Source organism: Heptranchias perlo, chromosome 7 (genome assembly GCF_035084215.1).
Source record: "Heptranchias perlo isolate sHepPer1 chromosome 7, sHepPer1.hap1, whole genome shotgun sequence".
NCBI classification, from domain to species: domain Eukaryota; kingdom Metazoa; phylum Chordata; class Chondrichthyes; order Hexanchiformes; family Hexanchidae; genus Heptranchias; species Heptranchias perlo.
The window spans coordinates 95,843,847-95,866,241 of record NC_090331.1 but is presented as its reverse complement, the minus strand read 5'-3'; the positions used below and the strand labels follow the sequence as shown (position 1 = coordinate 95,866,241).

Here is a 22,395-nt window from a genome sequence, read left to right as displayed (position 1 = left end):
CCTTTCTTTCTCTCCCCGTGTTTCCCCCTTTCTTTCTCTCCCCGTGTTTCCTCCTTTCTTTCTCTCCCCGTGTTTCCTCCTTTCTTTCTCTCCCCGTGTTTCCTCCTTTCTTTCTCTCCCCGTGTTTCCTCCTTTCTTTCTCTCCCCGTGTTTCCCCCTTTCTTTCTCTCCGTGTTTCCTCCTTTCTTTCTCTCCCCGTGTTTCCACCTTTCTTTCTCTCCCCGTGTTTCCCCCTTTCTTTCTCTCCCCGTGTTTCCCCCTTTCTTTCTCTCCCCGTGTTTCCTCCTTTCTTTCTCTCCCCGTGTTTCCTCCTTTCTTTCTCTCCCCGTGTTTCCTCCTTTCTTTCTCTCCCCGTGTTTCCCCCTTTCTTTCTCTCCCCGTGTTTCCCCCTTTCTTTCTCTCCTCGTGTTTCCCCTTTCTTTCTCTCCCCGTGTTTACCCTGTTCTTTCTCTCCCCGTGTTTCCCCCTTTCTTTCTCTCCCATCTTTTCCCCCTTTCTTTCTCTCCCCGTGTTTCCTCCTTTCTTTCCCTCCCCATGTTTCCCCCTTTCTTTCTCTCCCCGTGTTTCCCCCTTTCTTTCTCTCCCATCTTTTCCCCCTTTCTTTCTCTCCCCGTGTTTCCACCTTTCTTTCTCTCCCATCTTTTCCCCCTTTCTTTCCCTCCCCATGTTTCCCCCTTTCTTTCTCTCCCCGTGTTTCCTCCTTTCTTTCCCTCCCCGTGTTTCCCCCTTTCTTTCTCTCCCCATGTTTCCTCCTTTCTTTCTCTCCCCGTGTTTCCTCCTTTCTTTCTCTCCCCGTGTTTCCTCCTTTCTTTCCCTCCCCGTGTTTCCTCCTTTCTTTCCCTCCCCGTGTTTCCCCCTTTCTTTCTCTCCCCATGTTTCCTCCTTTCTTTCTCTCCCCGTTTTTCCCCCTTTCTTTCTCTCCCCGTGTTTCCTCCTTTCTTTCCCTCCCCGTGTTTCCTCCTTTCTTTCTCTCCCCATGTTTCCTCCTTTCTTTCTCTCCCCGTGTTTCCTCCTTTCTTTCCCTCCCCGTGTTTCCTCCTTTCTTTCCCTCCCCGTGTTTCCTCCTTTCTTTCCCTCCCCGTGTTTCCCCCTTTCTTTCTCTCCCCGTGTTTCCTCCTTTCTTTCTCTCCCCGTGTTTCCTCCTTTCTTTCTCTCCCATCGTTTCCCCCTTTCTTTCTCTCCCCGTGTTTCCCCCTTTCTTTCTCTCCCCGTGTTTCCTCCTTTCTTTCCCATCGTTTCCCCCTTTCTTTCTCTCCCCGTGTTTCCCCCTTTCTTTCTCTCCCCGTGTTTCCTCCTTTCTTTCTCTCCCCGTGTTTCCCCCTTTCTTTCTCTCCCCGTGTTTCCTCCTTTCTTTCTCTCCCATCGTTTCCCCCTTTCTTTCTCTCCCCGTGTTTCCCCCTTTCTTTCTCTCCCCGTGTTTCCCCCTTTCTTTCTCTCATCGTGTTTCCTCCTTTCTTTCCCTCCCCGTGTTTCCCCCTTTCTTTCTCTCCCCGTGTTTCCCCCTTTCTTTCTCTCCCCGTGTTTCCTCCTTTCTTTCTCTCCCCGTGTTTCCTCCTTTCTTTCTCTCCCCGTGTTTCCTCCTTTCTTTCTCTCCCCGTGTTTCCTCCTTTCTTTCTCTCCCCGTGTTTCCTCCTTTCTTTCTCTCCCCGTGTTTCCTCCTTTCTTTCTCTCCCCGTGTTTCCTCCTTTCTTTCTCTCCCCGTGTTTCCTCCTTTCTTTCTCTCCCCGTGTTTCCTCCTTTCTTTCTCTCCCCGTGTTTCCTCCTTTCTTTCTCTCCCCGTGTTTCCTCCTTTCTTTCTCTCCCCGTGTTTCCTCCTTTCTTTCTCTCCCCGTGTTTCCTCCTTTCTTTCTCTCCCCGTGTTTCCTCCTTTCTTTCTCTCCCCGTGTTTCCCCCTTTCTTTCTCTCCCCGTGTTTCCTCCTTTCTTTCTCTCCCCGTGTTTCCTCCTTTCTTTCTCTCCCCGTGTTTCCTCCTTTCTTTCTCTCCCCGTGTTTCCTCCTTTCTTTCTCTCCCCGTGTTTCCCCCTTTCTTTCTCTCCCCGTGTTTCCTCCTTTCTTTCTCTCCCCGTGTTTCCTCCTTTCTTTCTCTCCCCGTGTTTCCTCCTTTCTTTCTCTCCCCGTGTTTCCTCCTTTTTTTTTCTCCCCGTGTTTCCCCCTTTCTTTCTCTCCCCGTGTTTCCCCCTTTCTTTCTCTCATCGTGTTTCCTCCTTTCTTTCCCTCCCCGTGTTTCCCCCTTTCTTTCTCTCCCCGTGTTTCCTCCTTTCTTTCTCTCCCCGTGTTTCCTCCTTTCTTTCTCTCCCCGTGTTTCCTCCTTTCTTTCTCTCCCCGTGTTTCCTCCTTTCTTTCTCTCCCCGTGTTTCCTCCTTTCTTTCTCTCCCCGTGTTTCCTCCTTTCTTTCTCTCCCCGTGTTTCCTCCTTTCTTTCTCTCCCCGTGTTTCCTCCTTTCTTTCTCTCCCCGTGTTTCCTCCTTTCTTTCTCTCCCCGTGTTTCCTCCTTTCTTTCTCTCCCCGTGTTTCCTCCTTTCTTTCTCTCCCCGTGTTTCCTCCTTTCTTTCTCTCCCCGTGTTTCCTCCTTTCTTTCTCTCCCCGTGTTTCCCCCTTTCTTTCTCTCCCCGTGTTTCCTCCTTTCTTTCTCTCCCCGTGTTTCCTCCTTTCTTTCTCTCCCCGTGTTTCCTCCTTTCTTTCTCTCCCCGTGTTTCCTCCTTTCTTTCTCTCCCCGTGTTTCCTCCTTTCTTTCTCTCCCCGTGTTTCCTCCTTTCTTTCTCTCCCCGTGTTTCCTCCTTTCTTTCTCTCCCCGTGTTTCCTCCTTTCTTTCTCTCCCCGTGTTTCCCCCTTTCTTTCTCTCCCCGTGTTTCCCCCTTTCTTTCTCTCCCCGTGTTTCCCCCTTTCTTTCTCTCCCCGTGTTTCCCCCTGTCTTTCTCTCCCCGTGTTTCCCCCTTTCTTTCTCTCCTCGTGTTTCCCCCTTTCTTTCTCTCCCCGTGTTTCCCCCTTTCTTTCTCTCCCCGTGTTTCCTCCTTTCTTTCTCTCCCCGTGTTTCCTCCTTTCTTTCTCTCCCATCGTTTCCCCCTTTCTTTCTCTCCCCGTGTTTCCCCCTTTCTTTCTCTCCCCGTGTTTCCCCCTTTCTTTCTCTCCCATCGTTTCCCCCTTTCTTTCTCTCCCCGTGTTTCCCCCTTTCTTTCTCTCCCCGTGTTTCCTCCTTTCTTTCTCTCCTCGTGTTTCCTCCTTTCTTTCTCTCCCCGTGTTTCCTCCTTTCTTTCTCTCCCCGTGTTTCCTCCTTTCTTTCTCTCCCCGTGTTTCCTCCTTTCTTTCTCTCCCCGTGTTTCCTCCTTTCTTTCTCTCCCCGTGTTTCCTCCTTTCTTTCTCTCCCCGTGTTTCCTCCTTTCTTTCTCTCCCCGTGTTTCCTCCTTTCTTTCTCTCCCCGTGTTTCCTCCTTTCTTTCTCTCCCCGTGTTTCCTCCTTTCTTTCTCTCCCCGTGTTTCCTCCTTTCTTTCTCTCCCCGTGTTTCCTCCTTTCTTTCTCTCCCCGTGTTTCCTCCTTTCTTTCTCTCCCCGTGTTTCCCCCTTTCTTTCTCTCCCCGTGTTTCCCCCTTTCTTTCTCTCCCCGTGTTTCCTCCTTTCTTTCTCTCCCCGTGTTTCCTCCTTTCTTTCTCTCCCCGTGTTTCCCCCTTTCTTTCTCTCCCCGTGTTTCCTCCTTTCTTTCTCTCCCCGTGTTTCCCCCTTTCTTTCTCTCCCCGTGTTTCCTCCTTTCTTTCTCTCCTCGTGTTTCCTCCTTTCTTTCTCTCCCCGTGTTTCCCCCTTTCTTTCTCTCCCCGTGTTTCCTCCTTTCTTTCTCTCCCCGTGTTTCCCCCTTTCTTTCCCTCCCCGTGTTTCCCCCTTTCTTTCCCTCCCCGTGTTTCTCCCTTTCTTTCTCTCCCCGTGTTTCGCCCTTTCTTTCCCTCCCCGTGTTTCCCCCTTTCTTTCCCTCCCCGTGTTTCTCCCTTTCTTTCTCTCCCCGTGTTTCCCCCTTTCTTTCCCTCCCCGTGTTTCCTCCTTTCTTTCTCTCCCCGTGTTTCCTCCTTTCTTTCTCTCCCCGTGTTTCCTCCTTTCTTTCTCTCCCCGTGTTTCCTCCTTTCTTTCTCTCCCCGTGTTTCTCCCTTTCTTTCTCTCCCCGTGTTTCCCCCTTTCTTTCTCTCCCCGTGTTTCCCCCTTTCTTTCTCTCCTCGTGTTTCCCCTTTCTTTCTCTCCCCGTGTTTACCCTGTTCTTTCTCTCCCCGTGTTTCCCCCTTTCTTTCTCCCATCGTTTCCCCCTTTCTTTCTCTCCCCGTGTTTCCCCCTTTCTTTCTCTCCCCGTGTTTCCCCCTTTCTTTCTCTCCCCGTGTTTCCTTCTTTCTTTCTCTCCCCGTGTTTCCTCCTTTCTTTCCCTCCCCGTGTTTCCCCCTTTCTTTCTCTCCCCATGTTTCCTCCTTTCTTTCTCTCCCCGTGTTTCCCCCTTTCTTTCTCTCCCCGTGTTTCCCCCTTTCTTTCCCTCCCCGTGTTTCCCCCTTTCTTTCTCTCCCCGTGTTTCCCCCTTTCTTTCCCTCCCCGTGTTTCCCCCTTTCTTTCCCTCCCCGTGTTTCCCCCTTTCTTTCCCTCCCCGGGTTTCCCCCTTTCTTTCTCTCCCCATGTTTCCTCCTTTCTTTCTCTCCCCGTGTTTCCTCCTTTCTTTCTCTCCTCGTGTTTCCTCCTTTCTTTCTCTCCCCGTGTTTCCCCCTTTCTTTCTCTCCCCGTGTTTCCTCCTTTCTTTCTCTCCCCGTGTTTCCCCCTTTCTTTCCCTCCCCGTGTTTCCCCCTTTCTTTCCCTCCCCGTGTTTCTCCCTTTCTTTCTCTCCCCGTGTTTCCCCCTTTCTTTCCCTCCCCGTGTTTCCTCCTTTCTTTCTCTCCCCGTGTTTCCTCCTTTCTTTCTCTCCCCGTGTTTCCTCCTTTCTTTCTCTCCCCGTGTTTCCTCCTTTCTTTCTCTCCCCGTGTTTCCCCCTTTCTTTCTCTCCCCGTGTTTCCCCCTTTCTTTCTCTCCCCGTGTTTCCTCCTTTCTTTCTCTCCCCGTGTTTCCTCCTTTCTTTCCCTCCCCGTGTTTCCTCCTTTCTTTCTCTCCCCGTGTTTCCTCCTTTCTTTCTCTCCCCGTGTTTCCTCCTTTCTTTCTCTCCCCGTGTTTCCTCCTTTCTTTCTCTCCCCGTGTTTCCCCCTTTCTTTCCCTCCCCGGGTTTCCCCCTTTCTTTCTCTCCCCATGTTTCCTCCTTTCTTTCTCTCCCCGTGTTTCCTCCTTTCTTTCTCTCCCCGTGTTTCCTCCTTTCTTTCTCTCCCCGTGTTTCCCCCTTTCTTTCTCTCCCCGTGTTTCCCCCTTTCTTTCTCTCCCCGTGTTTCCTCCTTTCTTTCTCTCCCCGTGTTTCCCCCTTTCTTTCTCTCCCCGTGTTTCCCCCTTTCTTTCTCTCCCCGTGTTTACCCTGTTCTTTCTCTCCCCGTGTTTCCCCCTTTCTTTCTCTCCCATCGTTTCCCCCTTTCTTTCTCTCCCCGTGTTTCCCCCTTTCTTTCTCTCCCCGTGTTTCCCCCTTTCTTTCTCTCCCCGTGTTTCCCCCTTTCTTTCTCTCCCCGTGTTTCCTCCTTTCTTTCTCTCCCCGTGTTTCCCCCTTTCTTTCTCTCCCCGTGTTTCCTCCTTTCTTTCTCTCCCCGTGTTTCCCCCTTTCTTTCTCTCCCCGTGTTTCCTCCTTTCTTTCTCTCCCCGTGTTTCCTCCTTTCTTTCTCTCCCCGTGTTTCCTCCTTTCTTTCTCTCCCCGTGTTTCCTCCTTTCTTTCTCTCCCCGTGTTTCCTCCTTTCTTTCTCTCCCCGTGTTTCCTCCTTTCTTTCTCTCCCCGTGTTTCCTCCTTTCTTTCTCTCCCCGTGTTTCCTCCTTTCTTTCTCTCCCCGTGTTTCCTCCGTTCTTTCTCTCCCCGTGTTTCCTCCTTTCTTTCTCTCCCCGTGTTTCCTCCTTTTTTTTTCTCCCCGTGTTTCCCCCTTTCTTTCTCTCCCCGTGTTTCCCCCTTTCTTTCTCTCATCGTGTTTCCTCCTTTCTTTCCCTCCCCGTGTTTCCCCCTTTCTTTCTCTCCCCGTGTTTCCTCCTTTCTTTCTCTCCCCGTGTTTCCTCCTTTCTTTCTCTCCCCGTGTTTCCTCCTTTCTTTCTCTCCCCGTGTTTCCTCCTTTCTTTCTCTCCACGTGTTTCCTCCTTTCTTTCTCTCCCCGTGTTTCCTCCTTTCTTTCTCTCCCCGTGTTTCCTCCTTTCTTTCTCTCCCCGTGTTTCCTCCTTTCTTTCTCTCCCCGTGTTTCCTCCTTTCTTTCTCTCCCCGTGTTTCCTCCTTTCTTTCTCTCCCCGTGTTTCCTCCTTTCTTTCTCTCCCCGTGTTTCCTCCTTTCTTTCTCTCCCCGTGTTTCCTCCTTTCTTTCTCTCCCCGTGTTTCCTCCTTTCTTTCTCTCCCCGTGTTTCCTCCTTTCTTTCTCTCCCCGTGTTTCCTCCTTTCTTTCTCTCCCCGTGTTTCCTCCTTTCTTTCTCTCCCCGTGTTTCCTCCTTTCTTTCTCTCCCCGTGTTTCCTCCTTTCTTTCTCTCCCCGTGTTTCCCCCTTTCTTTCTCTCCCCGTGTTTCCCCCTTTCTTTCTCTCCCCGTGTTTCCCCCTGTCTTTCTCTCCCCGTGTTTCCCCCTTTCTTTCTCTCCTCGTGTTTCCCCCTTTCTTTCTCTCGCCGTGTTTCCCCCTTTCTTTCTCTCCCCGTGTTTCCTCCTTTCTTTCTCTCCCCGTGTTTCCTCCTTTCTTTCTCTCCCATCGTTTCCCCCTTTCTTTCTCTCCCCGTGTTTCCCCCTTTCTTTCTCTCCCCGTGTTTCCCCCTTTCTTTCTCTCCCATCGTTTCCCCCTTTCTTTCTCTCCCCGTGTTTCCCCCTTTCTTTCTCTCCCCGTGTTTCCTCCTTTCTTTCTCTCCTCGTGTTTCCTCCTTTCTTTCTCTCCCCGTGTTTCCCCCTTTCTTTCTCTCCCCGTCTTTCCACCTTTCTTTCTCTCCCCGTGTTTCCCCCTTTCTTTCCCTCCCCGTGTTTCCCCCTTTCTTTCCCTCCCCGTGTTTCTCTCTTTCTTTCTCTCCCCGTGTTTCCCCCTTTCTTTCCCTCCCCGTGTTTCCTCCTTTCTTTCTCTCCCCGTGTTTCCTCCTTTCTTTCTCTCCCCGTGTTTCCTCCTTTCTTTCTCTCCCCGTGTTTCCTCCTTTCTTTCTCTCCCCGTGTTTCCTCCTTTCTTTCTCTCCCCGTGTTTCCTCCTTTTTTTTTCTCCCCGTGTTTCCCCCTTTCTTTCTCTCCCCGTGTTTCCCCCTTTCTTTCTCTCATCGTGTTTCCTCCTTTCTTTCCCTCCCCGTGTTTCCCCCTTTCTTTCTCTCCCCGTGTTTCCTCCTTTCTTTCTCTCCCCGTGTTTCCTCCTTTCTTTCTCTCCCCGTGTTTCCTCCTTTCTTTCTCTCCCCATGTTTCCTCCTTTCTTTCTCTCCACGTGTTTCCTCCTTTCTTTCTCTCCCCGTGTTTCCTCCTTTCTTTCTCTCCCCGTGTTTCCTCCTTTCTTTCTCTCCCCGTGTTTCCTCCTTTCTTTCTCTCCCCGTGTTTCCTCCTTTCTTTCTCTCCCCGTGTTTCCTCCTTTCTTTCTCTCCCCGTGTTTCCTCCTTTCTTTCTCTCCCCGTGTTTCCTCCTTTCTTTCTCTCCCCGTGTTTCCTCCTTTCTTTCTCTCCCCGTGTTTCCTCCTTTCTTTCTCTCCCCGTGTTTCCTCCTTTCTTTCTCTCCCCGTGTTTCCTCCTTTCTTTCTCTCCCCGTGTTTCCCCCTTTCTTTCTCTCCCCGTGTTTCCCCCTTTCTTTCTCTCCCCGTGTTTCCCCCTTTCTTTCTCTCCCCGTGTTTCCCCCTGTCTTTCTCTCCCCGTGTTTCCCCCTTTCTTTCTCTCCTCGTGTTTCCCCCTTTCTTTCTCTCGCCGTGTTTCCCCCTTTCTTTCTCTCCCCGTGTTTCCTCCTTTCTTTCTCTCCCCGTGTTTCCTCCTTTCTTTCTCTCCCATCGTTTCCCCCTTTCTTTCTCTCCCCGTGTTTCCCCCTTTCTTTCTCTCCCCGTGTTTCCCCCTTTCTTTCTCTCCCATCGTTTCCCCCTTTCTTTCTCTCCCCGTGTTTCCCCCTTTCTTTCTCTCCCCGTGTTTCCTCCTTTCTTTCTCTCCTCGTGTTTCCTCCTTTCTTTCTCTCCCCGTGTTTCCCCCTTTCTTTCTCTCCCCGTCTTTCCACCTTTCTTTCTCTCCCCGTGTTTCCCCCTTTCTTTCCCTCCCCGTGTTTCCCCCTTTCTTTCCCTCCCCGTGTTTCCCTCTTTCTTTCTCTCCCCGTGTTTCCCCCTTTCTTTCCCTCCCCGTGTTTCCTCCTTTCTTTCTCTCCCCGTGTTTCCTCCTTTCTTTCTCTCCCCGTGTTTCCTCCTTTCTTTCTCTCCCCGTGTTTCCCCCTTTCTTTCTCTCCCCGTGTTTCCCCCTTTCTTTCTCTCCCCGTGTTTCCTCCTTTCTTTCTCTCCCCGTGTTTCCCCCTTTCTTTCTCTCCTCGTGTTTCCCCTTTCTTTCTCTCCCCGTGTTTACCCTGTTCTTTCTCTCCCCGTGTTTCCCCCTTTCTTTCTCTCCCATCGTTTCCCCCTTTCTTTCTCTCCCCGTGTTTCCCCCTTTCTTTCTCTCCCCGTGTTTCCCCCTTTCTTTCTCTCCCCGTGTTTCCCCCTGTCTTTCTCTCCCCGTATTTCCCCCTTTCTTTCTCTCCCCGTGTTTCCCCCTTTCTTTCTCTCCCCGTGTTTCCTCCTTTCTTTCTCTCCCCGTGTTTCCTCCTTTCTTTCTCTCCCATCGTTTCCCCCTTTCTTTCTCTCCCCGTGTTTCCCCCTTTCTTTCTCTCCCCGTGTTTCCCCCTTTCTTTCTCTCCCATCGTTTCCCCCTTTCTTTCTCTCCCCGTGTTTCCCCCTTTCTTTCTCTCCCCGTGTTTCCTCCTTTCTTTCTCTCCTCATGTTTCCTCCTTTCTTTCTCTCCCCGTGTTTCCCCCTTTCTTTCTCTCCCCGTCTTTCCACCTTTCTTTCTCTCCCCGTGTTTCCCCCTTTCTTTCCCTCCCCGTGTTTCCCCCTTTCTTTCCCTCCCCGTGTTTCCCTCTTTCTTTCTCTCCCCGTGTTTCCCCCTTTCTTTCCCTCCCCGTGTTTCCTCCTTTCTTTCTCTCCCCGTGTTTCCTCCTTTCTTTCTCTCCCCGTGTTTCCTCCTTTCTTTCTCTCCCCGTGTTTCCCCCTTTCTTTCTCTCCCCGTGTTTCCCCCTTTCTTTCTCTCCCCGTGTTTCCTCCTTTCTTTCTCTCCCCGTGTTTCCCCCTTTCTTTCTCTCCTCGTGTTTCCCCTTTCTTTCTCTCCCCGTGTTTACCCTGTTCTTTCTCTCCCCGTGTTTCCCCCTTTCTTTCTCTCCCATCGTTTCCCCCTTTCTTTCTCTCCCCGTGTTTCCCCCTTTCTTTCTCTCCCCGTGTTTCCTCCTTTCTTTCTCTCCCCGTGTTTCCTCCTTTCTTTCCCTCCCCGTGTTTCCCCCTTTCTTTCTCTCCCCATGTTTCCTCCTTTCTTTCTCTCCCCGTGTTTCCCCCTTTCTTTCTCTCCCCGTGTTTCCCCCTTTCTTTCCCTCCCCGTGTTTCCCCCTTTCTTTCTCTCCCCGTGTTTCCCCCTTTCTTTCCCTCCCCGTGTTTCCCCCTTTCTTTCCCTCCCCGTGTTTCCCCCTTTCTTTCCCTCCCCGGGTTTCCCCCTTTCTTTCTCTCCCCATGTTTCCTCCTTTCTTTCTCTCCCCGTGTTTCCCCCTTTCTTTCTCTCCCCGTGTTTCCTCCTTTCTTTCTCTCCCCGTGTTTCCTCCTTTCTTTCTCTCCCCGTGTTTCCCCCTTTCTTTCTCTCCCCGTGTTTCCCCCTTTCTTTCTCTCCCCGTGTTTCCTCCTTTCTTTCTCTCCCCGTGTTTCCCCCTTTCTTTCTCTCATCGTGTTTCCTCCTTTCTTTCCCTCCCCGTGTTTCCCCCTTTCTTTCTCTCCCCGTGTTTCCTCCTTTCTTTCTCTCCCCGTGTTTCCACCTTTCTTTCTCTCCCCGTGTTTCCCCCTTTCTTTCTCTCCCCGTGTTTCCTCCTTTCTTTCTCTCCCCGTGTTTCCCCCTTTCTTTCTCTCCCCGTGTTTCCTCCTTTCTTTCTCTCCCCGTGTTTCCTCCTTTCTTTCTCTCCCCGTGTTTCCTCCTTTCTTTCTCTCCCCGTGTTTCCTCCTTTCTTTCTCTCCCCGTGTTTCCTCCTTTCTTTCTCTCCCCGTGTTTCCTCCTTTCTTTCTCTCCCCGTGTTTCCTCCTTTCTTTCTCTCCCCGTGTTTCCTCCTTTCTTTCTCTCCCCGTGTTTCCTCCTTTCTTTCTCTCCCCGTGTTTCCTCCTTTCTTTCTCTCCCCGTGTTTCCTCCTTTCTTTCTCTCCCCGTGTTTCCTCCTTTCTTTCTCTCCCCGTGTTTCCCCCTTTCTTTCTCTCCCCGTGTTTCCCCCTTTCTTTCTCTCCCCGTGTTTCCCCCTTTCTTTCTCTCCCCGTGTTTCCCCCTGTCTTTCTCTCCCCGTGTTTCCCCCTTTCTTTCTCTCCTCGTGTTTCCCCCTTTCTTTCTCTCCCCGTGTTTCCCCCTTTCTTTCTCTCCCCGTGTTTCCTCCTTTCTTTCTCTCCCCGTGTTTCCTCCTTTCTTTCTCTCCCATCGTTTCCCCCTTTCTTTCTCTCCCCGTGTTTCCCCCTTTCTTTCTCTCCCCGTGTTTCCCCCTTTCTTTCTCTCCCATCGTTTCCCCCTTTCTTTCTCTCCCCGTGTTTCCCCCTTTCTTTCTCTCCCCGTGTTTCCTCCTTTCTTTCTCTCCTCGTGTTTCCTCCTTTCTTTCTCTCCCCGTGTTTCCCCCTTTCTTTCTCTCCCCGTGTTTCCTCCTTTCTTTCTCTCCCCGTGTTTCCCCCTTTCTTTCCCTCCCCGTGTTTCCCCCTTTCTTTCCCTCCCCGTGTTTCTCCCTTTCTTTCTCTCCCCGTGTTTCCCCCTTTCTTTCCCTCCCCGTGTTTCCTCCTTTTTTTCTCTCCCCGTGTTTCCTCCTTTCTTTCTCTCCCCGTGTTTCCTCCTTTCTTTCTCTCCCCGTGTTTCCTCCTTTCTTTCTCTCCCCGTGTTTCCCCCTTTCTTTCTCTCCCCGTGTTTCCCCCTTTCTTTCTCTCCCCGTGTTTCCTCCTTTCTTTCTCTCCCCGTGTTTCCCCCTTTCTTTCTCTCCTCGTGTTTCCCCTTTCTTTCTCTCCCCGTGTTTACCCTGTTCTTTCTCTCCCCGTGTTTCCCCCTTTCTTTCTCTCCCATCGTTTCCCCCTTTCTTTCTCTCCCCGTGTTTCCCCCTTTCTTTCTCTCCCCGTGTTTCCTCCTTTCTTTCTCTCCCCGTGTTTCCTCCTTTCTTTCCCTCCCCGTGTTTCCCCCTTTCTTTCTCTCCCCTTGTTTCCTCCTTTCTTTCTCTCCCCGTGTTTCCCCCTTTCTTTCTCTCCCCGTGTTTCCCCCTTTCTTTCCCTCCCCGTGTTTCCCCCTTTCTTTCTCTCCCCGTGTTTCCCCCTTTCTTTCCCTCCCCGTGTTTCCCCCTTTCTTTCCCTCCCCGTGTTTCCCCCTTTCTTTCCCTCCCCGGGTTTCCCCCTTTCTTTCTCTCCCCATGTTTCCTCCTTTCTTTCTCTCCCCGTGTTTCCTCCTTTCTTTCTCTCCTCGTGTTTCCTCCTTTCTTTCTCTCCCCGTGTTTCCCCCTTTCTTTCTCTCCCCGTGTTTCCTCCTTTCTTTCTCTCCCCGTGTTTCCCCCTTTCTTTCCCTCCCCGTGTTTCCCCCTTTCTTTCCCTCCCCGTGTTTCTCCCTTTCTTTCTCTCCCCGTGTTTCCCCCTTTCTTTCCCTCCCCGTGTTTCCTCCTTTCTTTCTCTCCCCGTGTTTCCTCCTTTCTTTCTCTCCCCGTGTTTCCTCCTTTCTTTCTCTCCCCGTGTTTCCTCCTTTCTTTCTCTCCCCGTGTTTCCCCCTTTCTTTCTCTCCCCGTGTTTCCCCCTTTCTTTCTCTCCCCGTGTTTCCTCCTTTCTTTCTCTCCCCGTGTTTCCCCCTTTCTTTCTCTCCTCGTGTTTCCCCTTTCTTTCTCTCCCCGTGTTTACCCTGTTCTTTCTCTCCCCGTGTTTCCCCCTTTCTTTCTCTCCCATCGTTTCCCCCTTTCTTTCTCTCCCCGTGTTTCCCCCTTTCTTTCTCTCCCCGTGTTTCCTCCTTTCTTTCTCTCCCCGTGTTTCCTCCTTTCTTTCCCTCCCCGTGTTTCCCCCTTTCTTTCTCTCCCCATGTTTCCTCCTTTCTTTCTCTCCCCGTGTTTCCCCCTTTCTTTCTCTCCCCGTGTTTCCCCCTTTCTTTCCCTCCCCGTGTTTCCCCCTTTCTTTCTCTCCCCGTGTTTCCCCCTTTCTTTCCCTCCCCGTGTTTCCCCCTTTCTTTCCCTCCCCGTGTTTCCCCCTTTCTTTCCCTCCCCGGGTTTCCCCCTTTCTTTCTCTCCCCGTGTTTCCTCCTTTCTTTCTCTCCCCGTGTTTCCTCCTTTCTTTCTCTCCCTGTGTTTCCTCCTTTCTTTCTCTCCCCGTGTTTCCCCCTTTCTTTCTCTCCCCGTGTTTCCCCCTTTCTTTCTCTCCCCGTGTTACCTCCTTTCTTTCTCTCCCCGTGTTTCCCCCTTTCTTTCTCTCCCCGTGTTTCCCCCTTTCTTTCTCTCCCCGTGTTTACCCTGTTCTTTCTCTCCCCGTGTTTCCCCCTTTCTTTCTCTCCCATCGTTTCCCCCTTTCTTTCTCTCCCCGTGTTTCCCCCTTTCTTTCTCTCCCCGTGTTTCCCCCTTTCTTTCTCTCCCCGTGTTTCCCCCTTTCTTTCTCTCCCCGTGTTTCCTCCTTTCTTTCTCTCCCCGTGTTTCCCCCTTTCTTTCTCTCCCCGTGTTTCCTCCTTTCTTTCTCTCCCCGTGTTTCCCCCTTTCTTTCTCTCCCCGTGTTTCCTCCTTTCTTTCTCTCCCCGTGTTTCCTCCTTTCTTTCTCTCCCCGTGTTTCCCCCTTTCTTTCCCTCCCCGTGTTTCCTCCTTTCTTTCTCTCCCCGTGTTTCCCCCTTTCTTTCTCTCCCCGTGTTTCCTCCTTTCTTTCTCTCCCCGTGTTTCCTCCTTTCTTTCTCTCCCCGTGTTTCCTCCTTTCTTTCTCTCCCCGTGTTTCCTCCTTTCTTTCTCTCCCCATGTTTCCCCCTTTCTTTCTCTCCGTGTTTCCTCCTTTCTTTCTCTCCCCGTGTTTCCTCCTTTCTTTCTCTCCCCGTGTTTCCCCCTTTCTTTCTCTCCCCGTGTTTCCCCCTTTCTTTCTCTCCCCGTGTTTCCTCCTTTCTTTCTCTCCCCGTGTTTCCTCCTTTCTTTCTCTCCCCGTGTTTCCCCCTTTCTTTCTCTCCCCGTGTTTCCCCCTTTCTTTCTCTCCCCGTGTTTCCTCCTTTCTTTCTCTCCCCGTGTTTCCCCCTTTCTTTCTCTCCTCGTGTTTCCCCTTTCTTTCTCTCCCCGTGTTTACCCTGTTCTTTCTCTCCCCGTGTTTCCCCCTTTCTTTCTCTCCCATCTTTTCCCCCTTTCTTTCTCTCCCCGTGTTTCCCCCTTTCTTTCCCTCCCCGTGTTTCCTCCTTTCTTTCCTTCCTTGTGTTTCCTCCGTTCTTTCTGTCCCCGTGTTTCCCCCTTTCTTACTCTCCCCGTGTTTCCCCCTTTCTTTCCCTCCCCGTGTTTCCCCCTATCTTTCCCTCCCCGTGTTTCCCCCTTTCTTACTCTCCCCGTGTTTCCCCCTTTCTTTCCCTCCCCGTGTTTCCCCCTATCTTTCCATCCCCGTGTTTCACCCTTTCTTTCTCACCCCGTGTTTCTCCCCGTGTTTCCCCCTTCTTTCTCTCCCCTCATTTCCCCCTTTCGTTCTCTCCCCGTGTTTCCCCCTTTCTTTCTCTCCCCATGTTTCCCCCTTTCTTTCTCTCCCCTCATTTCCCCCTTTCTTTCTCTCCCCGTGTTTCCCCCTTTCTTTCCCTCCCCGTGTTTCCCCCTTTCTTTCTCTCCCCGTGTTTCCCCCTTTCTTTCCCTCCCCGGGTTTCCCCCTTTCTTTCTCTCCCCATGTTTCCTCCTTTCTTTCTCTCCCCGTGTTTCCTCCTTTCTTTCTCTCCCCGTGTTTCCCCCTTTCTTTCTCTCCCCGTGTTTCCCCCTTTCTTTCCCTCCCCGTGTTTCCCCCTTTCTTTCTCTCCCCATGTTTCCTCCTTTCTTTCTCTCCCTGTGTTTCCCCCTTTCTTTCCCTCCCCGTGTTTCCCCCTTTCTTTCTCTCCCCATGTTTCCTCCTTTCTTTCTCTCCCTGTGTTTCCCCCTTTCTTTCCCTCCCCGTGTTTCCCCCTTTCTTTCTCTCCCCATGTTTCCTCCTTTCTTTCTCTCCCTGTGTTTCCCCCTTTCTTTCCCTCCCCGTGTTTCCCCCTTTCTTTCTCTCCCCTTGTTTCCCCCTTTCTTTCTCTCCCCGTGTTTCCTCCTTTCTTTCTCTCCCCGTGTTTCCCCCTTTCTTTCCCTCCCCGTGTTTCCCCCTTTCTTTCTCTCCCCGTGTTTCCTCCTTTCTTTCTCTCCCTGTGTTTCCTCCTTTCTTTCTCTCCCCATGTTTCCTCCTTTCTTTCTCTCCCCGTGTTTCCCCCTTTCTTTCCCTCCCCGTGTTTCCCCCTTTCTTTCTCTCCCCGTGTTTCCCCCTTTCTTTCTCTCCCCGTGTTTCCCCCTTTCTTTCTCTCCTTGTGTTTCCCCCTTTCTTTCCCTCCCCGTGTTTCCCCCTTTCTTTCTCTCCCCGTGTTTCCCCCTTTCTTTCCCTCCCCGTGTTTCCCCCTTTCTTTCTCTCCCCGTGTTTCCCCCTTTCTTTCCCTCCCCGTGTTTCCCCCTTTCTTTCCCTCCCCGTGTTTCCCTCTTTCTTTCTCTCCCCGTGTTTCCCCCTTTCTTTCTCTCCCCGTGTTTCCCCCTTTCTTTCTCTCCCCGTGTTTCCCCCTTTCTTTCCCTCCCCGTGTTTCCCCCTTTTCTCTCCTCGTGTTTCCTCCTTTCTTTCCCTTCCCGTGTTTCCTCCTTTCTTTCTCTCCCCGTGTTTCCCCCTTTCTTTCTCTCCCCATGTTTCCTCCTTTCTTTCTCTCCCCGTGTTTCCTCCTTTCTTTCTCTCCTCGTGTTTCCTCCTTTCTTTCTCTTCCCGTGTTTCCTCCTTTCTTTCTCTCCCCGTGTTTCCTCCTTTCTTTCCCTCCCCGTGTTTCCCCGTTTCTTTCTCTCCCCGTGTTTCCCCCTTTCTTTCTCTCCTCGTGTTTCCCCCTTTCTTTCTCTCCCCGTGTTTCCCCCTTTCTTTCTGTCCCCGTGTTTCCTCCTTTCTTTCTCTCCTCGTGTTTCCCCCTTTCTTACTCTCCCCGTGTTTCCCCCTTTCTTTCTCTCCCCGTGTTTCCCCCTTTCTTTCCCTCCCCGTGTTTCCCCCTTTCTTTCCCTCCCCGTGTTTCCCCCTTTCTTTCTCTCCCCGTGTTTCCTCCTTTCTTTCTCTCCCCGTGTTTCCTCCTTTCTTTCTCTCCCCATGTTTCCTCCTTTCTTTCTCTCCCCGTGTTTCCCCCTTTCTTTCCCTCCCCGTGTTTCCCCCTTTCTTTCTCTCCCCGTGTTTCCCCCTTTCTTTCTCTCCCCGTGTTTCCCCCTTTCTTTCTCTCCTCGTGTTTCCCCCTTTCTTTCCCTCCCCGTGTTTCCCCCTTTCTTTCTCTCCCTGTGTTTCCCCCTTTCTTTCCCTCCCCGTGTTTCCCCCTTTCTTTCTCTCCCCGTGTTTCCCCCTTTCTTTCCCTCCCCGTGTTTCCCCCTTTCTTTCCCTCCCCGGGTTTCCCCCTTTCTTTCTCTCCCCGTGTTTCCCCCTTTCTTTCTCTCCCCGTGTTTCCCCCTTTCTTTCTCTCCCCATGTTTCCCCCTTTCTTTCCCTCCCCGTGTTTCCCCCTTTCTTTCTCTCCTCGTTTTTCCTCCTTTCTTTCCCTTCCCGTGTTTCCTCCTTTCTTTCTCTCCCCGTGTTTCCTCCTTTCTTTCTCTCCCCGTGTTTCCTCCTTTCTTTCTCTCCCCGTGTTTCCTCCTTTCTTTCTCTCCCCGTGTTTCCTCCTTTCTTTCTCTCCCCGTGTTTCCTCCTTTCTTTCTCTTCCCGTGTTTCCTCCTTTCTTTCTCTCCCCGTGTTTCCTCCTTTCTTTCCCTCCCCGTGTTTCCCCGTTTCTTTCTCTCCCCGTGTTTCCCCCTTTCTTTCTCTCCTCGTGTTTCCCCCTTTCTTTCTCTCCCCGTGTTTCCCCCTTTCTTTCTGTCCCCGTGTTTCCTCCTTTCTTTCCCTCCCCGTGTTTCCCCCTTTCTTTCTCTCCCCGTGTTTCCCCCTTTCTTTCCCTCCCCGTGTTTCCCCCTTTCTTTCCCTCCCCGTGTTTCCCCCTTTCTTTCTCTCCCCGTGTTTCCTCCTTTCTTTCTCTCCCCGTGTTTCCCCCTTTCTTTCCCTCCCTGTGTTTCCCCCTTTCTTTCTCTCCCCGTGTGTCCCCCTTTCTTTCTCTCCCCGTGTTTCCCCCTTTCTTTCTCTCCCCGTGTTTCCTCCTTTCTTTCCCTCCCCGTGTTTCCCCCTTTCTTTCTCTCCCCGTGTTTCCCCCTTTCTTTCCCTCCCCGTGTTTCCCCCTTTCTTTCCCTCCCCGTGTTTTACCCTTTCTTTCTCTCCCCGTGTTTCCCCCTTTCTTTCTCTCCCCGTGTTTCCCCCTTTCTTTCTCTCCCCGTGTTTCCCCCTTTCTTTCCCTCCCCGTGTTTCCCCCTTTCTTTCCCTCCCCGTGTTTCCCCCTTTCTTTCTCTCCCCGTGTTTCCCCCTTTCTTTCTCTCCCCGTGTTTCCCCCTTTCTTTCTCTCCCCGTGTTTCCCCCTTTCTTTCCCTCCCCGTGTTTCCCCCTTTCTTTCTCTCCCCGTGTTTCCCCCTTTCTTTCTCTCCCCGTGTTTCCCCCTTTCTTTCCCTCCCCGTGTTTCCCCCTTTCTTTCTCTCCCCGTGTTTCCCCCTTTCTTTCTCTCCCCGTGTTTCCCCCTTTCTTTCTCTCCCCGTGTTTCCCCCTTTCTTTCTCTCCCCGTGTTTCCTCCTTTCTTTCCCTCCCCGTGTTTCCCCCTTTCTTTCTCTCCCTGTGTTTCCCCCTTTCTTTCCCTCCCCGTGTTTCCCCCTTTCTTTCCCTCCCCGTGTTTTACCCTTTCTTTCTCTCCCCGTGTTTCCCCCTTTCTTTCTCTCCCCGTGTTTCCCCCTTTCTTTCTCTCCCCGTGTTTCCCCCTTTCTTTCCCTCCCCGTGTTTCCCCCTTTCTTTCCCTCCCCGTGTTTCCCCCTTTCTTTCTCTCCCCGTGTTTCCCCCTTTCTTTCTCTCCCCGTGTTTCCCCCTTTCTTTCTCTCCCCGTGTTTCCCCCTTTCTTTCCCTCCCCGTGTTTCCCCCTTTCTTTCTCTCCCCGTGTTTCCCCCTTTCTTTCTCTCCCCGTGTTTCCCCCTTTCTTTCCCTCCCCGTGTTTCCCCCTTTCTTTCTCTCCCCGTGTTTCCCCCTTTCTTTCTCTCCCCGTGTTTCCCCCTTTCTTTCCCTCCCCGTGTTTCCCCCTTTCTTTCTCTCCCCGTGTTTCCCCCTTTCTTTCCCTCCCCGTGTTTCCCCCTTTCTTTCTGTCCCCGTGTTTCCCCCTTTCTTTCTCTCCCCGTGTTTCCCCCTTTCTTTCCCTCCCCGTGTTTCCCCCTTTCTTTCTCTCCCCGTGTTTCCCCCTTTCTTTCTCTCCCCGTGTTTCCCCCTTTCTTTCCCTCCCCGTGTTTCCCCCTTTCTTTCCCTCCCCGTGTTTCCCCCTTTCTTTCTCTCCCCGTGTTTCCCCCTTTCTTTCTCTCCCCGTGTTTCCCCCTTTCTTTCCCTCCCCGTGTTTCCCCCTTTCTTTCTCTCCCCGTGTTTCCCCCTTTCTTTCTCTCCCCGTGTTTCCCCCTTTCTTTCCCTCCCCGTGTTTCCCCCTTTCTTTCTCTCCCCGTGTTTCCCCCTTTCTTTCTCTCCCCGTGTTTCCCCCTTTCTCTCCCCGTGTTTCCCCCTTTCTTTCTCTCCCCGTGTTTCCCCCTTTCTTTCCCTCCCCGTGTTTCCCCCTTTCTTTCTCTCCCCGTGTTTCCCCCTTTCTTTCTCTCCCCGTGCTTCCTCCTTTCTTTTCCTCCCCGTGTTGACCCCGTTCTTTCCCTCCCCGTGTTGACCCCGTTCTTTCCCTCCCCGTGTTTCCCCCTTTCTTTCTCTCCCCGTGTTTCCTCCTTTCTTTCTCTCCCCGTGTTTCCCCCTTTCTTTCTCTCCCCGTGTTTCCCCCTTTCTTTCCCTCCCCGTGTTTCCCCCTTTCTTTCTGTCCCCGTGTTTCCCCCTTTCTTTCTCTCCCCGTGTTTCCCCCTTTCTTTCCCTCCCCGTGTTTCCCCCTTTCTTTCTCTCCCCGTGTTTCCCCCTTTCTTTCTCTCCCCGTGTTTCCCCCTTTCTTTCCCTCCCCGTGTTTCCCCCTTTCTTTCCCTCCCCGTGTTTCCCCCTTTCTTTCCCTCCCCGTGTTTCCCCCTTTCTTTCTCTCCCCGTGTTTCCTCCTTTCTTTCTCTCCCCGTGTTTCCTCCTTTCTTTCTCTCCCCATGTTTCCTCCTTTCTTTCTCTCCCCGTGTTTCCCCCTTTCTTTCCCTCCCCGTGTTTCCCCCTTTCTTTCTCTCCCCGTGTTTCCCCCTTTCTTTCTCTCCCCGTGTTTCCCCCTTTCTTTCTCTCCTCGTGTTTCCCCCTTTCTTTCCCTCCCCGTGTTTCCCCCTTTCTTTCTCTCCCTGTGTTTCCCCCTTTCTTTCCCTCCCCGTGTTTCCCCCTTTCTTTCTCTCCCCGTGTTTCCCCCTTTCTTTCCCTCCCCGTGTCTCCCCCTTTCTTTCCCTCCCCGGGTTTCCCCCTTTCTTTCTCTCCCCGTGTTTCCCCCTTTCTTTCTCTCCCCGTGTTTCCCCCTTTCTTTCTCTCCCCATGTTTCCCCCTTTCTTTCCCTCCCCGTGTTTCCCCCTTTCTTTCTCTCCTCGTTTTTCCTCCTTTCTTTCCCTTCCCGTGTTTCCTCCTTTCTTTCTCTCCCCGTGTTTCCTCCTTTCTTTCTCTCCCCGTGTTTCCTCCTTTCTTTCTCTCCCCGTGTTTCCTCCTTTCTTTCTCTCCCCGTGTTTCCTCCTTTCTTTCTCTCCCCGTGTTTCCTCCTTTCTTTCTCTTCCCGTGTTTCCTCCTTTCTTTCTCTCCCCGTGTTTCCTCCTTTCTTTCCCTCCCCGTGTTTCCCCGTTTCTTTCTCTCCCCGTGTTTCCCCCTTTCTTTCTCTCCTCGTGTTTCCCCCTTTCTTTCTCTCCCCGTGTTTCCCCCTTTCTTTCTGTCCCCGTGTTTCCTCCTTTCTTTCCCTCCCCGTGTTTCCCCCTTTCTTTCTCTCCCCGTGTTTCCCCCTTTCTTTCCCTCCCCGTGTTTCCCCCTTTCTTTCCCTCCCCGTGTTTCCCCCTTTCTTTCTCTCCCCGTGTTTCCTCCTTTCTTTCTCTCCCCGTGTTTCCCCCTTTCTTTCCCTCCCTGTGTTTCCCCCTTTCTTTCTCTCCCCGTGTTTCCCCCTTTCTTTCTCTCCCCGTGTTTCCCCCTTTCTTTCTCTCCCCGTGTTTCCTCCTTTCTTTCCCTCCCCGTGTTTCCCCCTTTCTTTCTCTCCCCGTGTTTCCCCCTTTCTTTCCCTCCCCGTGTTTCCCCCTTTCTTTCCCTCCCCGTGTTTTACCCTTTCTTTCTCTCCCCGTGTTTCCCCCTTTCTTTCTCTCCCCGTGTTTCCCCCTTTCTTTCCCTCCCCGTGTTTCCCCCTTTCTTTCCCTCCCCGTGTTTCCCCCTTTCTTTCTCTCCCCGTGTTTCCCCCTTTCTTTCTCTCCCCGTGTTTCCCCCTTTGTTTCTCTCCCCGTGTTTCCCCCTTTCTTTCCCTCCCCGTGTTTCCCCCTTTCTTTCTCTCCCCGTGTTTCCCCCTTTCTTTCTCTCCCCGTGTTTCCTCCTTTCTTTCCCTCCCCGTGTTTCCCCCTTTCTTTCTCTCCCCGTGTTTCCCCCTTTCTTTCTCTCCCCGTGTTTCCCCCTTTCTTTCCCTCCCCGTGTTTCCCCCTTTCTTTCTCTCCCCGTGTTTCCCCCTTTCTTTCCCTCCCCGTGTTTCCCCCTTTCTTTCTGTCCCCGTGTTTCCCCCTTTCTTTCTCTCCCCGTGTTTCCCCCTTTCTTTCCCTCCCCGTGTTTCCCCCTTTCTTTCCCTCCCCGTGTTTCCCCCTTTCTTTCCCTCCCCGTGTTTCCCCCTTTCTTTCTCTCCCCGTGTTTCCCCCTTTCTTTCTCTCCCCGTGTTTCCCCCTTTCTTTCCCTCCCCGTGTTTCCCCCTTTCTTTCTCTCCCCGTGTTTCCCCCTTTCTTTCTCTCCCCGTGTTTCCCCCTTTCTTTCCCTCCCCGTGTTTCCCCCTTTCTTTCTCTCCCCGTGTTTCCCCCTTTCTTTCTCTCCCCGTGTTTCCCCCTTTCTCTCCCCGTGTTTCCCCCTTTCTTTCTCTCCCCGTGTTTCCCCCTTTCTTTCCCTCCCCGTGTTTCCCCCTTTCTTTCTCTCCCCGTGTTTCCCCCTTTCTTTCTCTCCCCGTGCTTCCTCCTTTCTTTCTCTCCCCGTGTTTCCTCCTTTCTTTCTCTCCCCGTGTTTCCTCCTTTCTTTCCCTCCCCGTGTTTCCCCTTTTCTTTCTCTCCCCGTGATTCTTCCTTTCTTTCCCTCCCCGTGTTTGGCCCCCTTTTTCCCCTGATATTTGACCCGCTCTCTCTCCCCAGCACGGCTAAAACCACCTCCTGTGAAATATTAAGAGGCTCTTATGGTTTTCGAGGACAAGCCTCTGATCTCCACCAGCTGCTCCACTCTCTGGAAATGGCACTGAGCTTTGGATTACCGTAACCACTGACTGTGTTTTGTTTAAGGAGATGCAAACAGACAAATCAGTGAATACAAGTTTAAACTCGCCAAAACAGAACAGGAAATAACTGCGCTGGAACAAAATGTAAGAATTTAACTGCCTTACTTACAATACACGGTACATGAGAAAGTACAGAACGGGAAAATGCCATTCAGCCCATTTGTCCTGCTTCACCCACAGCCAATGTACACTCTCCCCTATCATGGACTCTACCCACCCATTTAATCTCCTTCCACAGCCCATGTACACTCTCCCCACCCATTTAATCTCCTTCCATAGCCCATTGTACACTCTCCCCTATCATGGACTCTACCCACTCATTTAATCTCCTTCCACAGCCCATGTACACTCTCCCCACCCATTTAATCTCCTCCCACAGCCCATGTGCACTCTCCCCTATCATGGACTCTACCCACCCATTTAATCTCCTTCTGAATGGTCTTTTCTGATCCAAAGTGTTTTTGTGGTCTTCAGGTTGAATTTCAGAGTTGTGTTTAGATGTTTATATGAGATGGACTAATCCTTTCACCTGGATCCCTAATCTGAAGAGTGTGCCATCTATTCTTCTGGGATAAGCCAAATCCTGGTTTAAAGGTTAAGGAATTGCTCTGGAAGAGTGGTGTAAGCTTGGTTCATTTGGTACCCGTCTTGCTTCTGAATGGGAAGGTTGTGGGTTTAACCCCAGCTGAGGACTTGGGTGCATAATCTAAGATGTCACCATGTTGAAGAAGTGCCTCATGCAGTATCAGAGGTCCTGTGTCTTGTACGAGACGCCACATTTGCCTGTGCCTGGGATTCAGGTGGATGTTAAAGATCCCACGGCATTATTTGAAGAAAAGGGGGGTCCTCCCAGTGTCCTGGGCCAACATTCCTCCCCCAATCAACACCACCGAAAATGAATCAACTGGCCAGTCATCTCATTGCTGATTGCTGTGATTGTCCACACAACAACAGGGGCTGAACTTTGCAAAGTAACTCATTGTGAGAAGCCCTGGTTGTTGATGTGTTACGGATTGCTAATTCTGGAATGATGTTTGTACATGTATCCCCCTGTGTTATTTGAATATGGAGACTTCCATCCTTTGCATGTTCTGAAATTGTTTAACGTTTTGTTGTTTCCTGGGGGGTGGGCCGGTGGGGCCGGGAATATTTCAGGTCATTCGTCTCGAAAGCCAGGTGTTACGATACAAGACGGCGGCTGAAAATGCAGAGAAAGTGGAAGATGAACTTAAAGCTGAGAAGCGCAAACTCCAAAGAGAGGTACAGTGGAGTTCGCTGGCTGAGGCCCGAGGGAGCTCAGTGACACAATGTAAATTTCCACAAACTCCGTTTCCTGATGTCCAGCCCAAAATTTTTTTTAAAATTCAAATAATTGGTTAATATTTGTGTTAGTTGAGCTGAGGTGTGTGAGCGCCTGGAGAATGGCATAGT

At 51.9% G+C, this 22,395-nt stretch overlaps 1 protein-coding gene across 1 annotated transcript in view; it reads left to right on the top strand.

Moving 5' to 3' along the window:
- The window catches only part of LOC137324065 (leucine-rich repeat flightless-interacting protein 2-like), a gene marked incomplete at its 5' end in the record, with an annotated part of 177,387 nt that overhangs the window by 7,059 nt on the left and 147,933 nt on the right, over positions 1 to 22,395 (top strand). The window contains 2 exons of the mRNA XM_067988233.1: positions 20,969 to 21,048; positions 22,120 to 22,224. Coding sequence (XP_067844334.1) covers positions 20,969 to 21,048; positions 22,120 to 22,224 — 185 coding nt within the window. The remainder of the gene's footprint in view (positions 1 to 20,968; positions 21,049 to 22,119; positions 22,225 to 22,395) is intronic.